Source organism: Peromyscus californicus, unplaced genomic scaffold (assembly GCF_007827085.1).
Source record: "Peromyscus californicus insignis strain IS unplaced genomic scaffold, ASM782708v3 Scaffold_7__1_contigs__length_154581171, whole genome shotgun sequence".
NCBI classification, from domain to species: domain Eukaryota; kingdom Metazoa; phylum Chordata; class Mammalia; order Rodentia; family Cricetidae; genus Peromyscus; species Peromyscus californicus.
The window spans coordinates 48,454,291-48,472,876 of record NW_026294595.1 but is presented as its reverse complement, the minus strand read 5'-3'; the positions used below and the strand labels follow the sequence as shown (position 1 = coordinate 48,472,876).

At 46.5% G+C, this 18,586-nt stretch overlaps 1 protein-coding gene across 3 annotated transcripts in view; it reads left to right on the top strand.

The window, feature by feature from the left end:
* The window catches only part of Slc25a12 (solute carrier family 25 member 12), a 189,011-nt gene extending 170,915 nt beyond the window's left edge, over positions 1–18,096 (top strand). For all 3 annotated transcript variants that reach the window (XM_052726698.1, XM_052726699.1, XM_052726700.1), the window contains 5 exons: positions 9,715–9,855; positions 11,674–11,812; positions 15,278–15,436; positions 15,596–15,686; positions 17,063–18,096. In XM_052726698.1, the coding sequence (XP_052582658.1) occupies positions 9,715–9,855; positions 11,674–11,812; positions 15,278–15,436; positions 15,596–15,686; positions 17,063–17,258 (726 nt within the window). In that variant the 3' untranslated portion in view covers positions 17,259–18,096. The remainder of the gene's footprint in view (positions 1–9,714; positions 9,856–11,673; positions 11,813–15,277; positions 15,437–15,595; positions 15,687–17,062) is intronic.
* Positions 18,097–18,586: the final 490 nt, after the last annotated feature.

Here is an 18,586-nt window from a genome sequence, read left to right as displayed (position 1 = left end):
ATGAGGTCAATGACCTTAGAAGTTTTAATTCAGAGAAGATGTCCCTGGGGTCAGGGGGAACAGTTGCTACAGGCTTTCTCTGTGATGAGGCTTGTCAGTGGGACCCTTGCCTTGTGTGTGGGATGAGGCCAAGCTTGCATATTTACATATAAGCCATGGCTGTGTGTGCTTTCTCAGGAGAGAGACTTACTTGGCTCAATTTATCTTTTATGAAAGATAAGCCCCCTGTCTACATGTGTCCACGGAAGTATGATCTTCCCCCTTATGTAGTAAGTAGATGCTATAATTGTTTCACTTCTTTGCAAATGATAGATACGTTGTTTTGGTGGTTTTAGCTTCCTAACTCATATTGACCACAGCATACACAGACCTGCCTGTAATCCCTGGAAAGCTAGGTATCTTTTATGGTGGAGGGGTAGTGCATGCCTATAATTCCCGAACTAGGGAGGCTAATGCGAGAGAATCAGAATTTCAAAGTCATCTTTGGCTACATATGGATTCAAGGCTAGCCTGGGCTAAATGAGGCCCTGTGTTGTTGGTATTTTACTCTTTTGGGGGGCCTGCCACCCAGCTCCCAAATAAATCACTTACTGAGGCTTATTTATATTTATGAATGCCTGGCCTTAGCTTGGATTATTTCTAGCCAACTTTACTTAACTTTATATTATCCCAGCTACCTTTTGCCTGTGGGCTTTTTCTGTTCTCTTACTTCTGTAAATCTTAATCTTACTCCGTGGCTTGCTGTGTAGCTGGTTGGCTGGTCCCTGGAGTCCTCCTCCTCCTCTGGCTACTTCCCTCTCTCCTCTCCCAGATTTCTCCTTCTATTTATCCTCTCTGCCTGCCAGCCCTGCCTAGCCTTTCTCCTCCCTTGCTACTGGCCGTTCAGTTCTTTATTAGACCATCAGGTGTTTTAGACAGGCACAGTAACACAGCTTCACAGAGTTAAACAAATGCAATATAAACAAAAGTAATACACCTTAAAATAATATTCCCCACCGGGTGGTGGCGCAGGCCTTTAATCCCAGCACTCGGGAGACAGAGCCAGGTGGATCTCTGTGAGTTTGAGGCCAGCCTGGGCTACAGAGTGAGTTCCAGGAAAGGTGCCAAGCTACATAGAGAAACCCTGTCTTGAAAAACTAAACTAAACTAAACTAATAATAATAATAATAATAATGATAATGATAATGATAATGATAATAATAATAATATTCCCCGACAGCCCTGTCTGGGAAAACAAAGAAACAAGAAGGTTGTACATTTTCTTTTCCACGCAGCTAATTGCTGTGCTGTATAGAGGATTTGGGTCATAAATGGGCCGGTTCTCTTGTCTGCCTGTGACCTAAGTGGTTAAGCCATAGTCAGACATGTGACAACTTTGTTCTTCTAGGTGTGGACTCTTGTGTTCCGGCGAAGTCTAAGATACCCTGAGGGTTTGGCTTTCTGAAAACACTGGATTTCTCCCTCAGTTGTGATTTATTTCTGGATCTTAATCCTGGTTGATGCTTGATTGGCTGGTAGCAGGAGAAATAGTGTTGAACTCTGGGCAAAGAGGAAGGAAAACACACATTATTAACTGGTGGTGGAATTCTTATTTTTATTTTATTCTTTGAGACAGAGTCTCACAGTGTAGCCCAGGCTGGCCTTAAACTCATGATGCTTCTTCTTTAGCTTCCTGAGTGGTGGGATTACAGGCACACATCACTCACATTGATTTTTCTACTGATGGTTCAGTAGAAAATGGTTTTCTACAGCCCACCACTTCTCTCCAAAGTCAGTAAACTACACCAGAGAATAGAGTCTGAGAGACAAGCCTCTGTTTGTGGCCCAGCATGCCCCTCCGGGTAGAGGGTGATCCTGAATGAGGCCAGTCAACAGTGTGGAAAGCGGTTTCGCAGGGGCCTGATCTGGAGTCCCTGCCTCTGTGGTAGTGATCAGATAAATGTGTGTGTCCCTCAGGGTGTTTAGCTGAGTGCTGTTGTTACCGTCACCCCAAGTGATTCACAGCTGCTCTTCCCCCAGCTACCCAGTTTTAAAACAGTGCCTCAGTTACTCAGGAAGGACAGATCTAACTGAGCCAGAAGCTCTTCCCAGCAAAGGGATGAGTGAGCGCCCAGGACTAGTTTCTTGTAGCCAGGAAGGAATACAGTTGCCATGAGACTAGGGTAAACATCTCAGATCTGCAGGTATATGTTCTGCTGGTGAGTTTTCTTTGTTTTTGTTTTGAGATAGGGTCTCACCATACAGCCCAGGCTGGCTTCCACTCCTAGAGATCCACCTGCCTCTCCCTCTGAGTGCTGGGATTAAAGGTGTGACTCACTGCATCTAACTTGAATATTTGTGTTTTTAATCAGGGTGTGTGTGTGTGTGTGTGTGTGTGTGTGTGTGTGTTATGTAAGGGTTCCAACCCAAAACCCAAAGTGAGGAAGCTGGACTCTACCATAGCCCTCCTGGTACTGTGACCAGTTTAACCTAAGTTTGTTTAATTACATTTAGTGTATGTATGCTTGTGTGTGTGCACATGTGTGTGAGTATGCATGTGTATGAGTGTGTGTGAGTGCATGCATGTGTGTGTATGAGTATGCATGTGTATGAGTGTGTGTGAGTGCATGTGTGTGTGTGTGTGTACACACACGCGCGTGCGTGCAGAGAACAGAGGACAACTTGCCAGAGTCAGTTCTCTCCTTCTACCCTGTAGGTCTCAGGGAGAGCAGTCAGGTTGACAGGCTTGCCTGCAAGCTCCCTTACCCACTGAGCCGCCTTGCTAGCTCACTGTAGTCAAGTGTGTGTGGTAAGGCTAGGTATGGTGGCTCACACCAATCCCAGCTCTCAGGAAGCAGAGGCAAGAGGATGACTTCTAGTTCAAGCGTACCCAGGGTTACAGTGTAAGACCCTGTCACACAAAATAAAAAGATATATGGTATGTGCTACATACAAAAACAAAAAAACAAACAACGACAAAAAAACAAAATAAAACAAAAAACCAACCAACCAAAACAAAACCAAAAACCTATGTTGCATAGCTTGAAGAGTTGACTCAAACCCCCCCACTGTGGTCCCATATGCGACATCTGGCAAGGATGAAATTCAAACCATGTCGATCTCCAAGTCCACAGTGTCTCACATTTGGAAGACGAGTCTGGCCTTTATTTCCTCTGTTCCCTTTTCTTCTTACTATGCACCTGCTGTGTCTTTCAGGCAGATGTCATGGTTGATGTTGGGGATCAAACTCAGGGTCTTATGCATGTAGAGCGTATGCTTTACCAGAGCTGTGCCCCTCACCCTAGGAAGAGAGTAGCTTTACTGATGCCCAAGTCACTCTCTAATGCCCAGTGTATCCAGTTCAGTAGCTTTTAGGATATTCACAGAGTATATGCAGCCAGCATCACAATCAATGCTGGAACATTTCATCCCTGTCCTCACCAACCCACACACACACACACACACAAACACACACACACACACACGTTAACTATCACTTTTCCATCTTCTCACTTCACCCTCACATCCTAGGCAGCCATTAATAAACTCTTCCATAGACACCACTTCTGAATATTTCCTGTAAATGTAACCACATGGCATATAACCTTTGGAGTCTGGCTTCTTTCCCATAGCATGTTTTCAAGGTTCATTGATACTGTAGCATGGTCCCATGGGATTTAGAAATTTCTTTGACCCTGCATCCCTTCTGGCATCCTCTGTTATATATTTGATATCCATTCTGAATGGGGTGAGATGTTTAGGTCATATGCCATTTATTGGCTGGATCTCTTGTATTTGTTATATTTTTTTTTGGTTTTTGTTTTTGTTTGTTTGTTTGTTTGAGACAGGGTTTCTCTGTGTACCCCTGGCTGTCCTGGAACTCACTCTGTAGACCAGGCTGGCCTCAAACTCACAGAGATCCACCAGCCTCTGCCCCCTGAGTGTTGGGATTAAAAGTGTGTACCACCACTACCCGGCACCATTTTTAAGTTATTTTAAAGTTTATCATTAAATTTATTTATTGCACACACACTTGGAAGTCAGAGGACAACTTCCAGGAGTTGTTTCTTTCCTTGCACCATGTGGATCCTGGGATTGAACTTAGATCATCAAGCTTGGCGGCAAGCGCCTTTATCTGCTGAGCCGTCTCACATCCCCTGGTTTGCGGTTTTGTTTTGAAGGCCCAGAGCTATAGCTAACTGAAGTCTAGCTGAAGTCTGTCTTTCTCTACAAGCTGGTCTTGTACATCCTTAAAGAGCAGTGGAAACAGCCCTTTTCTTCCGTTTCCAGGAATCAGTATGATCTCAGCTTCATGCTGCCAACTTACATGGTCACATGTGCACATGCGTACAAGTTAGACATCATTGTACATTTAAGCAACATGTAAAGTAGGATAGGTCCACAGGGATTTTTTACTTAGCTCATTCTGGCTGCTATAACAAAATGCCATGGACTGGGTAACAACAATCAACAGAAGTGGATTGCTCACAATTTTGGACTGTCTAAGATCAAGGCACCATTCTCCTCATGGTGCTGATGGCTGGCTGGGTCTCAGTGGTGCCCTGCTGCTCCACCTCCCATGGAGGAAAGGACAAAGCAGTTGCCTTCATCTTCTGTAGCAAACCAATCAGTTTCAATCTAGGTAGCTGCACATTATTTTTTAAAATCTATTTTATTTATTGATTTTTGGTTTTTGAGACAGGGTTTCTCTGTGTAGGCCTGGCTGTCCTGGAACCCACTCTGTAGACCAGGCTGGCCTCATAGAGGTCCATCTGCCTCTGCTTTCCTAGTGCTGGGATTAAAGACATGTGCCACCACTGCCCAGCTCCTTTTTAAAAAACTAACAAACTCGATTTATTTTATGTGTATCAGTGTTTTTTCTGCATATGGTCAGACTTGGGCAGGGGTCTGGAAAGCAGCCACTGTTTCAGATGCCAGCTCTGCTAACTGAGTTCCAGAGTATCACTGATGCATTCCTGTGGCTGAGACTTCCAGTGGGGTGGGTGGTGGCATTCTCCCCCAGCTGCTCGCTTCCTCTTTGCAGGATGCAGCTAATCATGTTTTAATCGTAAGACAATTCGATTTAGAAAATCTTAGGTAAATTCTGACATAATTATAATCAAATAATGTATAGCAAATATTTTATGTTCCTAAGTGATTTAAGCCAAATGCAAATATTTTATGTTCACAAGTGATTTGGCATTTCTTTTAAAGAGCCAAATCATAGTGTTTTCTGATATAATTAACAGTTTTCTTATTGGGCATTTGCTTTTTTTTTTTTTCTGTGTAATTTCATTACTATTAAAGACTACAGACTGTGTGTTGTCACAAATACAGGTGTATTTCCTCCACTGAGAAGTTACTATTTTGGGGGAACTGTATGTGTTAAATAATTGTATTTTCTGCAAGCAGAGTATTTTCCCTTTGGAAACTGTTTTGCTGTATTGTAAAAATTGGTCCTAGCATAAGAAGCACCCAGCTAAAGGGAGTGGTGGTGCCGGAGCCCTTATTCTACACATGAGTCCTCTTGTCGAACACGGAGTTTAAAAACGGACAATGCGCCGGGCGGTGGTGGCGCACGCCTTTAATCCCAGCACTCGGGAGGCAGAGCCAGGCGGATCTCTGTGAGTTCGAGGCCAGCCTGGGCTACCAAGTGAGTCCCAGGAAAGGCGCAAAACTACACAGAGAAACCCTGTCTCGGAAAAAAAAAAAAACAAAAAAAAACCAAAAACGGACAGTACATATTCTCAGGGCATATTTCTTTTGAAGTATTATAAACACCCAAAGTTTCATTATATAAATATATATATATATATATTTAATTAATTAATTAAACATTTTTTTTTTCGAGACAGGATTTCTCTGTGTGTAGCCTTGGCTGTCCTGGATCTCGCTCTGTAGACCAGGCTGGCCTGGAACTCACAGAGACCTTCCTGCCTCTGCCTCCTGAGAGCTGACATTAACTTGTTTGTCACTACATCCAGCCTGTGTTTGACTTTGTGTGTGTGTTTGTGTACATGTTGTTTGTGTGCGGTGTTGTATATGTGCACGTGTGTATATGTCTCTGTGGTGTCTGCACATGTGTGTGGAGGCCAGCTGAGGACAGGGTCCCTCGCTGAGTCTGGAGCTGGACTGGTGACCAGCTAGCCCCAATGAGCCCCTTGTCTCTGCCTGCTACAGTGTTGGGACTCCAGCTGTACGGCCAACCCTGACTTTTTATACGGACTCCAGCTGTACAACCAACCCTGACTTTTTATACGGACTCCAGCTGTACAACCAACCCTGACTTTTTATACGGACTCCAGCTCTACAACCAACCCTGACTTTTTATACGGACTCCAGCTGTACGACCAACCCTGACTTTTTATACAGGTGCTGGGCGCTTAAACTCACGCCTTCGTGTTTGCGGCACAAGCATTCTTACCCAGTAAGCCTTTCTAGCTCCATCTAAAGTTCTAGACAAATTAAATAGCAATCTTATAATTTCTAAAAGGTTTCAGTGTTTCTAGATAATAATTTGCCTACATGAGCCTAGTCCTGTTGTCAAGCTTAAAAATACTAAGTCATTTCAAAAACACGAACGAGCATTGTTGAACTGATAGAGAAGTTTTATTCCTTAAAATCCGGGGACTACATAGGAGTGACCTGCTAGTTTTGTGCCTTGCCGTGGTGTCACTGTTCATGGTTGTCACACTCCCTTGCTGGGAGATCCGTATTGGCAGTTCACTTCTGTGTTCCAGGGTGTCATAGGGGTGCTCACCTTCAGTGCAGACAACTGTAGTTGGTTTTTTTGTTTGTTTGTTTTTTTGCTCTTTTGCTCTTTGGGGGCCCACCACCCAGCTCCCAAATAAATCACATGGAGGCTTATTCTTTTTTTATGAATGCCTAGCCTTAGCTTGGCTTGTTTCTTGCCAGCTTTTCTTAACTAATTATCCCATCTATGTTTTGCCTCTGGGGTTTTATCTTGCTATATATCTTTCTTTACTTCTTACTCCGTGGCTTGCTGTCTAGCTGGGTGGCTGGTCCCTGGAGTCCTCCTCTCCTCCTCTCCTTGCTTTCTCATCCTTTCTTCCCAGATTTCTCCTCCTATTTATTCTCTCAGCCTGCCAGCCCCACTTATCCTTTCTCCTCCCTACCTATTGGCCGTCCAGCTCTTTATTAGACCATCAGGCGTTTTAGACAGACAAAGTAACACAGCTTCACAGAGTTAAACAAATGCAACATAAAAGAATGCAACACATCTTTGCATCATTAAGCAAACATTGCACAGTACAAAAGAATATAACACGTCTTTAACTAATTTTCCACAACAGACAGCAGTTAACGTGACTGTATGTGGAACGTGTGTGGTCAGCTCCAGGGTGTCCTGTGGGTGCTAACATGCACACCTTCAATGCAGACAGCAGTTAACGTGACTGTATGTGGAACGTGTGTGGTCGGCTCCTTTCCTCAGTTGTACTGAAGAAGGCTTGTTGCTTGCACCCTGAGAGATTTGGAGATGTGTTGAAGGAGGGCGCAGCTTAGTCAACTGGTCCTCATTTCTAAGAGGATCAGATGAGAGAAGAGAATCTCAAGAGAAGGGAGCTGGGGATGGGCGGGCAGGATGTGTAATTCACTAGTGGGTAAAGTGTGAAAAGACAAGCTGGAGGTGGAGGCGCACGCCTTTGATCCCAGCACTCAGGAGGCAGAGGCAGGGAGATCCCTGATTTCGAGGCCAGCCTGGTCTACATAGAGAGTTCTAGGACAGCCAGGGCTACACAGTGAAACCCTATCTCAAAACACCAACCAGCCAAACCAACCAACCAACCAAAACCCATGAAAGGACTTGGGATTTTCTTAAACATAACATTTGTATTTAACACTTAGCACCTAAAGGCCAGTTCACTGGTGGTGGTATATCTGGGGGATTATAATAAAAATGTATAGTTCTTTTCTTTTTATCTTAATCTGCCTTAATTTAGAATAGAAAGTATGTTTCCCCAAATACAGTCTTTCCAACCATTATTTAAAAAAGCAATTTCAGGGATATAGTAAACTTTTCAATTGATTTGGGCTTTAATTCTAGCTACAGGAGTAATTACTTGGATTATCATTTTAACGTAATTTGTTACCCAGCAATCCTTTTGAAAGTATTGTTTGCTTAGATTGAAACATTGAACAGCTCCTCTCTGCCTGCAGTGCAGCAGATTATAACAGAAAGAAACACAGGCAAATCACATGTCAAATCGGACCAGTACATCCTCGTTGGAGGACCTACATGCCTGCTAGTGATCTGTGCTGTGTCAAGACAAAAGGGGATTAGTTCCCTGGGGCATTCAGGACAGTCAGCTGCCCAGAGGAGAAAAGGAATCTGGGGCCGGTGTAGTGTTCAAAGTCATGAGTGTTGAAGGTCAGCCAGGATTTACACCAGAGGCATTGACGTGTGGCCCCAGAGTGGTTAGGAGCCTCCTTGCTATGCTTTGGAAGGGGTCAGGGAGGGTGACAGGTTTAGGCAGATGTGGAGGAGTATGGGTGGAGGACTGATAGCATGTTTGGGCACCTGTAAAAGTGCCCGTCGAGGAGCACACTTCTTATTTTACAGGGATGTGCGCTGCGGCTGAGTTACAACTGTGTGATGATTATGATTATATGAATACGATTACAATTATGAATATTGTATGAATATAGTTTTGATTATAGAATATAAACAGCCTCAATTTAAGACAAACCCACACAAATGAGATTCCTTTGCTTTATGAAGGGAGATAATATATATTTTATTTATTTTTATAGATATGTGATCATGCACACATGCTCATCTTTATATTACAGAAACCCAAAAAGGAGCTGTAGTAATTATTTTAAACATTCTTTTTTTCACCCCTCCACTGCTTAGCAGATATCAGATGCAAACACACTCTGATTATTTAAAAATCAAATCTGTCACTCACTGGTAGTGTGAATGCGCCTTTGATCTGAGGGTGTTGCACTCTGGGTGACTCAGAGTTCTGTTTCCCAGCTCTGTCTTGAAGATTTTTTTTCCTTGTTTTGTCTTGAAATGATACTAAAGTTTGCCTTCCCAAATTCCTTCCTTTTGTGTGGGTGTTGCTAGGCCAAGTTCAGAGCTCTGTGCATGCTCACATACAGTGTAGAAATTGACCCAGAGCAGATGAGTCTGACTCTAAAGACACCTGTGTGGGGCTCACGTTGTATTCATTTTCCTTCAAGTTAGCAGGCTGAAGACAGTGCTCTGTGGAGCATTCCCGTTACCCTGAGTCCACCACCCCCTATATTTTCATTCCATTTTGTTTTCCAAATTGGGTTTATTGATTTTGCTGTTTTGAATATGCTTGAGGTTATCCTTGAAGGTCAGTTCTGAGAATCGGTCTTGACATTTCAAATAGAAATTAACCGAAATTAACCACCAGCCATGGTGGCTCACATCCATAATCCCAGCACTCTACAGGCTGAGGCAGAAGGATTGCTGTGAGTTCTAGCTGAGACCGGGCAACATAGTGAGTTCCAGGCCTACTGGGCTACAGACTGAGTGAGATCTTGCCTCAGCTAAACACAAGCCTAAAGAGAGATTGACATGAGGCATCTTTGGGACATCTCCATGAGAACTTCTCACACTGAGCACCATGAGGGCCTCTCCTTCCCTAGTGTAAAGTGAAGGAATCTTCTGTGGCTTTTCCTTCCTGGACACCCCAGTCCAGCTCCGATGGGGGAAGAGTTGTCTGTCTCCCTTGCTTGCAGGCTGGAGGCTCCCAGGTCATCTTCACCAACCCGCTGGAGATAGTGAAGATCCGCCTGCAGGTGGCAGGAGAAATCACCACAGGGCCCAGAGTCAGCGCTCTGAACGTGCTTCAGGACCTCGGGCTTTTTGGGCTGTACAAGGTGGGTTGATTTCAGAAGCCAGGTGACACCCCCATCCCCAACATGAAAAGCACTCCTACCCAGCAGAGTGACCTATGGGATCAGAAAACCCAAGTGAAACCAGTACCCTCGGGTAAAGGCAGTGGGATGTACACACGAGGGTGCCCGTTTTCGTTTGTGTTTTTAGCTCTCATGCGTGCAGGACATCTCTTCCATAGAACAGCGGGCTTCAGGCTCTTGGCCTTCATCCCACGGGGCCTTTGAGAAGTTTCTGCGGTACTCTTTGGGTGGGTTTAGGACTGTGCCTACTCTGAGGCTGAATCCTTTCTTCTGTTATCAGACCAAGAGGGCCTTCTCTTGTCTTAGTCATCTGACCATGGTTAAAAATAAAACAAAACAACCCGATAGTAGGAATTGGACAGGATTTGAGCCTTTAAGAAGTTAAGTGGGAGGATTTGTCAATAATGAATTCCATTAAAAAACAACAACAGTTACTGTACTTTCACAAAACGCCAGTCAACAGATTCCTCCCCTGCGGGTACACTTACCGCCGTCATTACAGATCAGATGTAATGGAGCAGAAGCCAGTGTTTTCCTCTAACTAGGAGAGTATTTCTTTCCTCTCCTTTCCCTGGTAGAAGGGGGAATACGGAAATTTCACCTCTATAGGGGACTGTGTTTCTGCAGCGTTGAATTTATTTATGGATCCATAACTGCTGAAATGTGTAAATTTACCTCTGTAACTGCAAATTAGAAATTAGGAATGTCTAGATTAGAGGCATGCCACCACAGGGTGCTCGGGAGCCCGGCTGCCAGGCATGTGTGTCTTTGCAGAATGCCTCCACTCTGCTCCTCTCGCCCACCCTCTGCCGTCCGCTGAGATTCCCTTGGAGAGCAGAATGTATAAATATTGGTTCTGTCTGTATTATCCTGTAAGAGTCCTTGGATGTTTTTGTTGTTATAAAGACAGCCATGGGGAACCCAGGACTTGGGTGTAGCATTTGGCTAGTGAGGTAAAGCTTCAGGCCTGGGCTGGCATGGGTCACTAGCAATGCTGAGGAAGGTGTTCACTACCCTCTCCATGGCCGGGACAGGCTGTCTTGAGTGTAATGTGGGAGTGAACAGGCAAGACTTTAGGGGTTTTCCCTCTACTTTTCTTAGAATGAGTCCCTTCTCCATTGCCTCTGGCATTCTGCCTGGCACTCCCAGGGCTTGGAACTGAGTGGGATTGGTAATTTTTTTGGGTTTTTTTGGGGGGCAGGGGAGACGCTTGGGAATCAAGCCATTCATTTTGGGATCTCGGTCTAATACCTCTCCTCTTTGCCCTTACACCTCATCCCCACTCAGGCTCCCCACCCTCATCCCCAGCAAAGCTGACAAGTCAAGCAGCCTTGGGAATTTGAGACTCCTTATGAATCCTAAGATGTTACCTCGCTTAGTGCACAGAAAGTTCCAGTTACACATTGCCAAGTTGCCGAGACCTGCCGCAGAGTTCCCCTTGGAGTTAATATTGTACCGACTGCACTTTGGTGTGAATACCAGAACAGGAAACAAACTAAATTTTCAAACCCTAAGTCTAGCACTTGTAGAAATGCTAGGAAGTTCTTCATTGCCCGAGTGCTGCTGGGGTTAGCCTGCATACCCAGTCTCCCTGTGAAAGGAGAGTATGCTCTCTGCCATGCATACTTGCTCTGTTCCTCTATCCCCCACCTAATTCCCCCCACGTCACTCCTAATGCTGTTTGAAGGACACATCTCAGCCTGTCACTGGTCTGCTTCCCACGCGGACATTCAAACCCTGTTTACACACTGTTTTGCACTGTTTCCTCACGTGTGACAGGGTGCCAAAGCCTGTTTCCTCCGAGACATTCCCTTCTCAGCAATCTATTTTCCTGTGTACGCTCACTGCAAACTCCTTTTGGCTGATGAGAACGGACGTGTGGGAGGCATCAATCTCCTGGCGGCTGGAGCCATAGCAGGTAACTACAGACCTTTTTAACTCAAAGAATTCTCTTAAGAAGTACAGAGTCTCTGACTTCGCTCTTTATTTCTGGAAGTTATTGTTGGGATCTGACTTAGCTGGATATAGCTGCCTTTTCTCCTTTGTGGGATGTGCTGTGATTCTGATGAGAGTTAATTACATTTGCATAATGTGGATAAACAACTTAATGCAGCTTAGCAACTTGGAGCCAAATTAGATCTGCCCATCTAAATTGGGCTTTCATCATTAACACGGTTCTTAGCCTCCTGGGCTCCCGAAACCTTGGGTGCAGCCAACTGAGGTGGAGAAGTTCTTTGCCAGATCACTTGCTCCGTTGACCTAGTGCTGATGTGCAGGCCCTGCCTGCCCTTGTACTTGTCCTGGAGGGTGGAGTGTTCCTGTTTGGGCTCGGCTCTCTCTTCCTGCTACCACAACTCTCATCAGACCAAAGCAGCGCCCCATGGCAGACTGCCCTCCGCCCTCAACTCCATTTTCATCGTTTTCCTAACCGTAGCGTTCAGTTTGGCTAATGGTTGCTTGAACTGGTTTTCTTCCCTGTAGTAGGCTGAGTGCTTCTGAGGGCTCTGCCTTCCCCCGAGTGGCCGGCATAACAGTAGAGGCTCAGGACAAGGCAACAGATGATGGATCACATGAAGATCTTCATCTGGTCTAAGACAGCAGATTAGGCTCAGAACAGAGTCCATCAGAAAGAGGAGTTTGGCAGTCAGGAAGGGAGGGATCAAGACGCTCCTGACTTAGAGCAGAGGGGAGGGTTTGAACGTGTGTGTGTGTGTGTGTGTGTGTGTGTGTGTGTGTGTGTGTGTGTGTGTCCTTACTCTTGAGTTACCAGGGAACTGACTTGGAATAGAAGGGACCAACCAGGCATCCTTAGATGCAGCCACACACTGAAATGACAAGGGAAGGAAAAGGCCCGTCTGCCTTCCACACAGCCAGTAACGAACTGCACAGGTCTGCCTTCCACACAGCCAGTAACGAACTGCACAGGTCTGCCTTCCACACAGCCAGTAACGAACTGCACAGATCTGCCTTCCACACAGCCAGTAACGAACTGCACAGATCTGCCTTCCACACAGCCAGTAACGAACTGCACAGATCTGCCTTCCACACAGCCAGTAATAAACTGCACAGAACCTAAGCATGGCCAGGACTAGGCTTCTGGTCCTTGCTTGGGTCTTTTTTTTTTTTTTTTTTTTTTGCATTTATTGACATGTGGGAAGCAGGGACAGGCAGAGCTCCAGCCTGGTTTCCATAGTGACTAGTTCCAGGATAGCCAGAGCTGCAGAGTGAGACCCTGTCTCAAAAAACCCAAAAGCAAAAGAGGATTAACTTATTAATGGATGTATCGCACATGCATGCCTGTTGCTGGAGGAGGCCAGGAGAGGGCGTCAGATCCCCAGGAACTGGAGTTACCGACAGTTGTGAGCTGCCATGTGGGTGCTGAGAATCAAACCCAGGTCCTCTGGAAGAGCAGCCAGTGCTCTTAACCACAGAGCCACCTCCCCAGCTTGCCTCTTAATTGCTCGGTTAGCCTCTTCTTCTGTTTGGTGTTTTAGATTAGGAGTCCTGGGTTCTGAGAGTGTTGAGATGGTTACATTGTTCTTGCTTCCAATGACAAGGGACAACTTGCTTTAAAAAATAAACGAAAACAAGAGACACCAGGCCTTTGAGCCCTCATCTGGGGTCTGGCACATGCTATGGCCTCTGGCATGGGTGATCTTGGTTAGTGGAATGAGAACTGCTGATCAGGCTGGCATAAGTACCCAGCTCCGTTCCTGTACTCACCAGACTGTTACCAAGGGGGAAGCATTTCCCCTTCCAACTTTTCCTTGTGTTTCCTAATCAGCAGCAAAACCAGCCAGGGAAGTCCATCTACTCGCTCACAGCCAGGCAGTTGCCAGTGGGCAACAGAACCAGCTTCTTGCTTGTAGACATCTGCCGGGTTTCCAGAAAGAGGAGAGTTTTTCTAATTATTACCAGTCAAGCTTCGCTAGCAGGTCCTGAGAGCGTCGGGAGGGCCGCCTCAGAAGGCAGGCAATTTACCTGCTTCTGTCTGAATAGGGTGCTGAGCGGACCGAGGGGAGTACTGGCATCATTCTCTAAACAGAGGCCCTCAGGGCCACCGGCTCCATTTGCCTAGTGATGAGACCGTGATATTTAGGCCAAATTGAATTCCTTCCCCCTGGGGAAGGTCATGCTGCTCCTTCAAGGTTTGTTCTGTTTTATGATCAAAAGCTGTGCTTGAGAAATGCATCTTCTATGTCCTGCTGCTGCTGCTGGCATCTCAGGTGACCCCAGGGAGCTGAGGCACAGGGGAAGAAGAGTGGCCTTTAGATGCTCGGTCCCCTGCTGCTCTTTAACCAGATGCCTGACCCGCTTTCACTCAAGTTGTAATGACTTCTGTCACGTGAGCAGAGCTGAAGGGAGGATTAGTCACCTCTCTCTTGGCACCTCAAACTGGCCAGTGCTTGATGCTTTTGACACTCACCCCTATAGTGTGTGGTTGGCAAGAATCAGCCAAGACCAGTACGGTTTGGTGCCACATACATTCTGTGGCTCCTTACATCAGTGTCATCTCATACATTATACAGGAAAATACTTTGGTCTTATTTAAAGAGGGAAAAATGTGAAAGTAGTTGAAACTGGAAAGGGAACATGGGAATTGTCCTGTCCCAATCATTACATTTCTCTCTCTTTCATCGTTCTTTGGGATGGTGCAATCAAGAGAGATTTCCTGCCGGGCGGTGGTGGCGCACGCCTTTAATCCCAGCACTCGGGAGGCAGAGCCAGGCGGATCTCTGTGAGTTCGAGGCCAGCCTGGTCTCCAAAGCGAGTACCAGAAAAGGCGCAAAGCTACACAGAGAAACCCTGTCTCGAAAAAACCAAAAAAAAAAGAGATTTCCTATATTCAGAAAGAAAAACAAAACATTTTCTCCCTGATTCTGCTGAAGCAACTAGCAGGCTCGTCAACGCTCCTCTTTCTTCTTGTGTCTGGGTGTCTGTTTACGGAGCTTTCGGTTCCCCTCAGGGTTACAGTTGTGGATCGTCTTGTTGGATGTATTGTGGTGATAATTTGTTTGTGCCCTAACAAATAAAGCTTGCCTGGAAATCAGAGTGTGGAGCTAGCCACTAGTTAACTGCAGAGGCCAGGTAGTCGTGGCACACCCCTTTAATCTCAGTACTTGGGAGGCACACCACACCTTTAATCCCAGCACTAGGGAGGTGGCGACAGGAGGTGACCTGGCCGGGTGGATAGAAGACTATAAGGCAGGAGGAGACAGGAGTTCGGCCCTTTCAGTCTGAGGATTCCTAGAGGTAAATTCCAGTGGCTGCCTGTGCTGCTTCTCCGATCTCCAGGCAAGCTTTATTTGTTAGGGCACAAACAAAATATCACCACCATGTATGACACCCTTAGGATGAATGAAATGTGGCTTTCTCCTCAAAGGTGTGCCTGCTGCTTCTCTGGTGACCCCTGCTGATGTGATCAAGACAAGACTGCAGGTGGCCGCGCGGGCTGGCCAGACAACATATAGCGGGGTCATTGACTGTTTCCGGAAGATTCTCCGGGAAGAAGGGCCATCAGCATTCTGGAAAGGGACCGCAGGTAGATGCTGGGTGGGGGCGCGGGGGGGGGGGGGGGGGGGGGGGGGGGGGGGTCCTCCAGAGTGGCTGTCCGGCTTTCATGTCCTGCCCCCGTCACTCCACAGTAGCCTTGCCACAGCCATCAGGTGTTAAGCCTCCCCTCCCTGTCTGTCTTTTCTAGCTCGTGTGTTCCGGTCCTCCCCTCAGTTTGGAGTCACTCTGGTCACCTATGAACTTCTGCAGCGGTGGTTTTACATTGACTTTGGAGGCCTGTGAGTGCATCTACTTCCCCTGATAAAGACCCAAACCTGTGCTCTTTGGAAATGCCGAGAAAATGGAGGCAACAGAGTCCTTTAAAACCAGGGCATAGGGGCTGGAGAGATGGCTCAAAGGTTAAGAGCACTGGCTGCTCTTCCAGAGGTCCTGAGTTCAATTCCCAGCAACCACATGGTGGCTCACAACCATCGGTAATGAGATCTGGTGCCCTCTTCTGGCCTGCAGGAATACATGCAGGCAGAATACTGTATACATAATAAATAAATAAATCTTTAAAAAAAAAAAACAGGGCATAGAAAGCAGTGGGTTTTCAAAGTTCCATGTTAGAGTCAGACCTTATCAGAGTGACTCAGCAGATAGTATTCAGCAACTATTCGGGACCATTTTAGGGAGGCATCGAATTAAAATGCTATGTGAATAAGTGTCTTTTTTTTTTTAAGTGAGATTATGTCATTATTAGTTGGATTGTTTAATATGGCCCAGAAACAATCCAACGTGCAGGAGTCACACTCCTAAGATGATAGTTCATCCTTCCCCATCACTTCCTACCTAGATGTTCACACGGCTAGTTCACACACAGGGCTTCAAAGGGAAGTGGGTCTGTCATCTGTGTCAGCCCCAAACTGAGCTGCTCCCAGCTCGGCACTCAGAGCTTACCCTGGGAGAGAAGCGATTAATTGCTTGTTGAGTCTGTGGGGAAGCGGTATCCAAAGCAAGCAAGCAAGCAAGCAGTTATTAGCGGTTGGACAGAGGGCCAAGTACCGCTCGGAGTCTTTATCTCTTAAGCCTGTGAGCCCCTCTCCTGCCGACAGCCTCACTGGGGCATGGGCCGTCGAACCAAGTCCTGGGGGGACCTATACATAGAAGAGATGCAGGAACAGCAGTGTATCATCCCATTGTACAGATGCTGATATTGGCCTTTCTGTACCCTCAGAGAAGAACCTATAGAAGCCAGAACTAAACCTGTTTCTTTTCTAGTGAGAAGCTTCAAGAGCCCACTAGTTAAGAAGCTTTTAAATTATAAATCAATTTCTATACCTTTATGATAGATTTCACGCATGTTTCCTGCATACAGTTTGAAAATTGAGAGAAGTCCACACATAGCCAGTTTCCAGAGACTATTAATAACTGAGTGTATTTTCTCCTGAGTCCAGGAGTCTGCTTGCTCATGCATTGAGGGTGGGGCCATTTGTCTTCCATATGAGACATGTGAAAGCAATGTTGTGGGAAGGCTGGAAATCACGACAGATGCAGAAGAGGTGACATGGAGAGCTGAGACAGCCTTCTTGGTTGTGTGTGGGTGCTGCCGACCGTGCCCAGTGTCAGCTGCCTTCACCAGCCCTGAACCCACTCTCCTTTTTCCTGTCCACAGCAAACCTTCGGGCTCAGACCCAACACCGAAGTCACGCATCGCAGACCTCCCTCCTGCCAACCCCGATCACATCGGTGGCTACAGACTAGCCACAGCCACTTTCGCTGGCATTGAAAACAAGTTTGGCCTTTACCTCCCCAAGTTCAAGTCTCCTAGTGTAGCTGTGGCTCAGCCCAAGGCAGCGGCAGCTCAGTGATGTGGCAACGGCAGACTGAGGCCCAGGAGAACGGCCGGTACCGTGTCCAGTCAGCTGCATGGTACCTCCTGCGCTGGGGTCAACCACTTTCTGTGCGACCTATACGTGTATTGTTCATAAAGTGATCATACGCCCGGGGAGAACCGCAGTGCAGTTCCAAGCTTTAGTCTTATCTGTTGAAATGTTTTCTGAGCCTTGGCATGAATCCCGTGTTCTAGACTCTGCTTCGCAAGCTTGTACCTACAGTGACTGTACATATTGTACATCTTTGTACAGAGACACCTTGGCACCTCATCCCAACAAATCCCATTTATAGAAATGTAACGCAGTTCTGAGTGGCTTGAACTGTACAGAATGTTTTGAAAGTGTTTTATTAAGAATCATGTAAGAATAAATGTACTAAAGTTAAATCCATCCTCCTCTTGGTGACTTACAGAAGTCAGGCTTTAGTGTTGAATGTATCCGATTTCAGTTTGTTTCCCATCCTGGAACAGGAAGGTATTTGTTCGTAGAAGGCGGAGCGAGATGATGCTCACAGCGTTGAGTAAGAGATGCTTTGAAAAGGTGCACGCCCGTGGATGCCCGAGGACCAGCTGGTGACTCGCGTGTGCTCGTGTGTTTCCAGTTGTTTGTAGCAGAGGGCAAGCTTTCCGACAACCGGAAGTGGCTGCCCGTGTCCTCAAACACGTGGAAACAGGATGGGCTCCAGCTCGGCTCCCTTAGTTCTGCTTTCCTCCTGCGCAGCAGGGTAAAGGCCAAGATGTTGAAAGAGTAAAGTTCGGAAGTTTTCCTCCATGTGATATGATACGAATCAAAAATAAACGCACACCAAAATGTCTGCGCCGAGTCGGTTTCCTTCCTCAGTCATGGTGCTTTTGTCTGATTTGCTGACTCTCCGTGACTCGGGATTGAGTCTGTGCCCCCCTACCTTAGGAAATGTGGACTTTGGAGTGAGGGAAGGGAAGGAGGAGAGCTCCTAGGTGGTGAGCTTGTGGGTCCAGGTCCTCACAGCGAGTTCAGATGGAGACGACTCCCTCAGAAGGTCTCGCCTGGGGCCCACTTACTCATTAACAGTTACTTCCAAGCTCAGCCACACTTTGCTGTGGCTGTTACTTGACCGGTGGTGACATCAGGACTTACTTACTTTAGCAAAGTGCTCTGGGAAAACACAACTGTGGCCATTGACCAGGATGTGAGGATGTATACAGATGTATGTGTGATTAAGGACGAACCTGGAGATGGACCAAGTCATCCCGTGCCCTAGACAGCACTCATCAGCTGGTGGCCGACAGCCCCGTATCTACAACTCTGAGCTCTCTTGAAGCCCC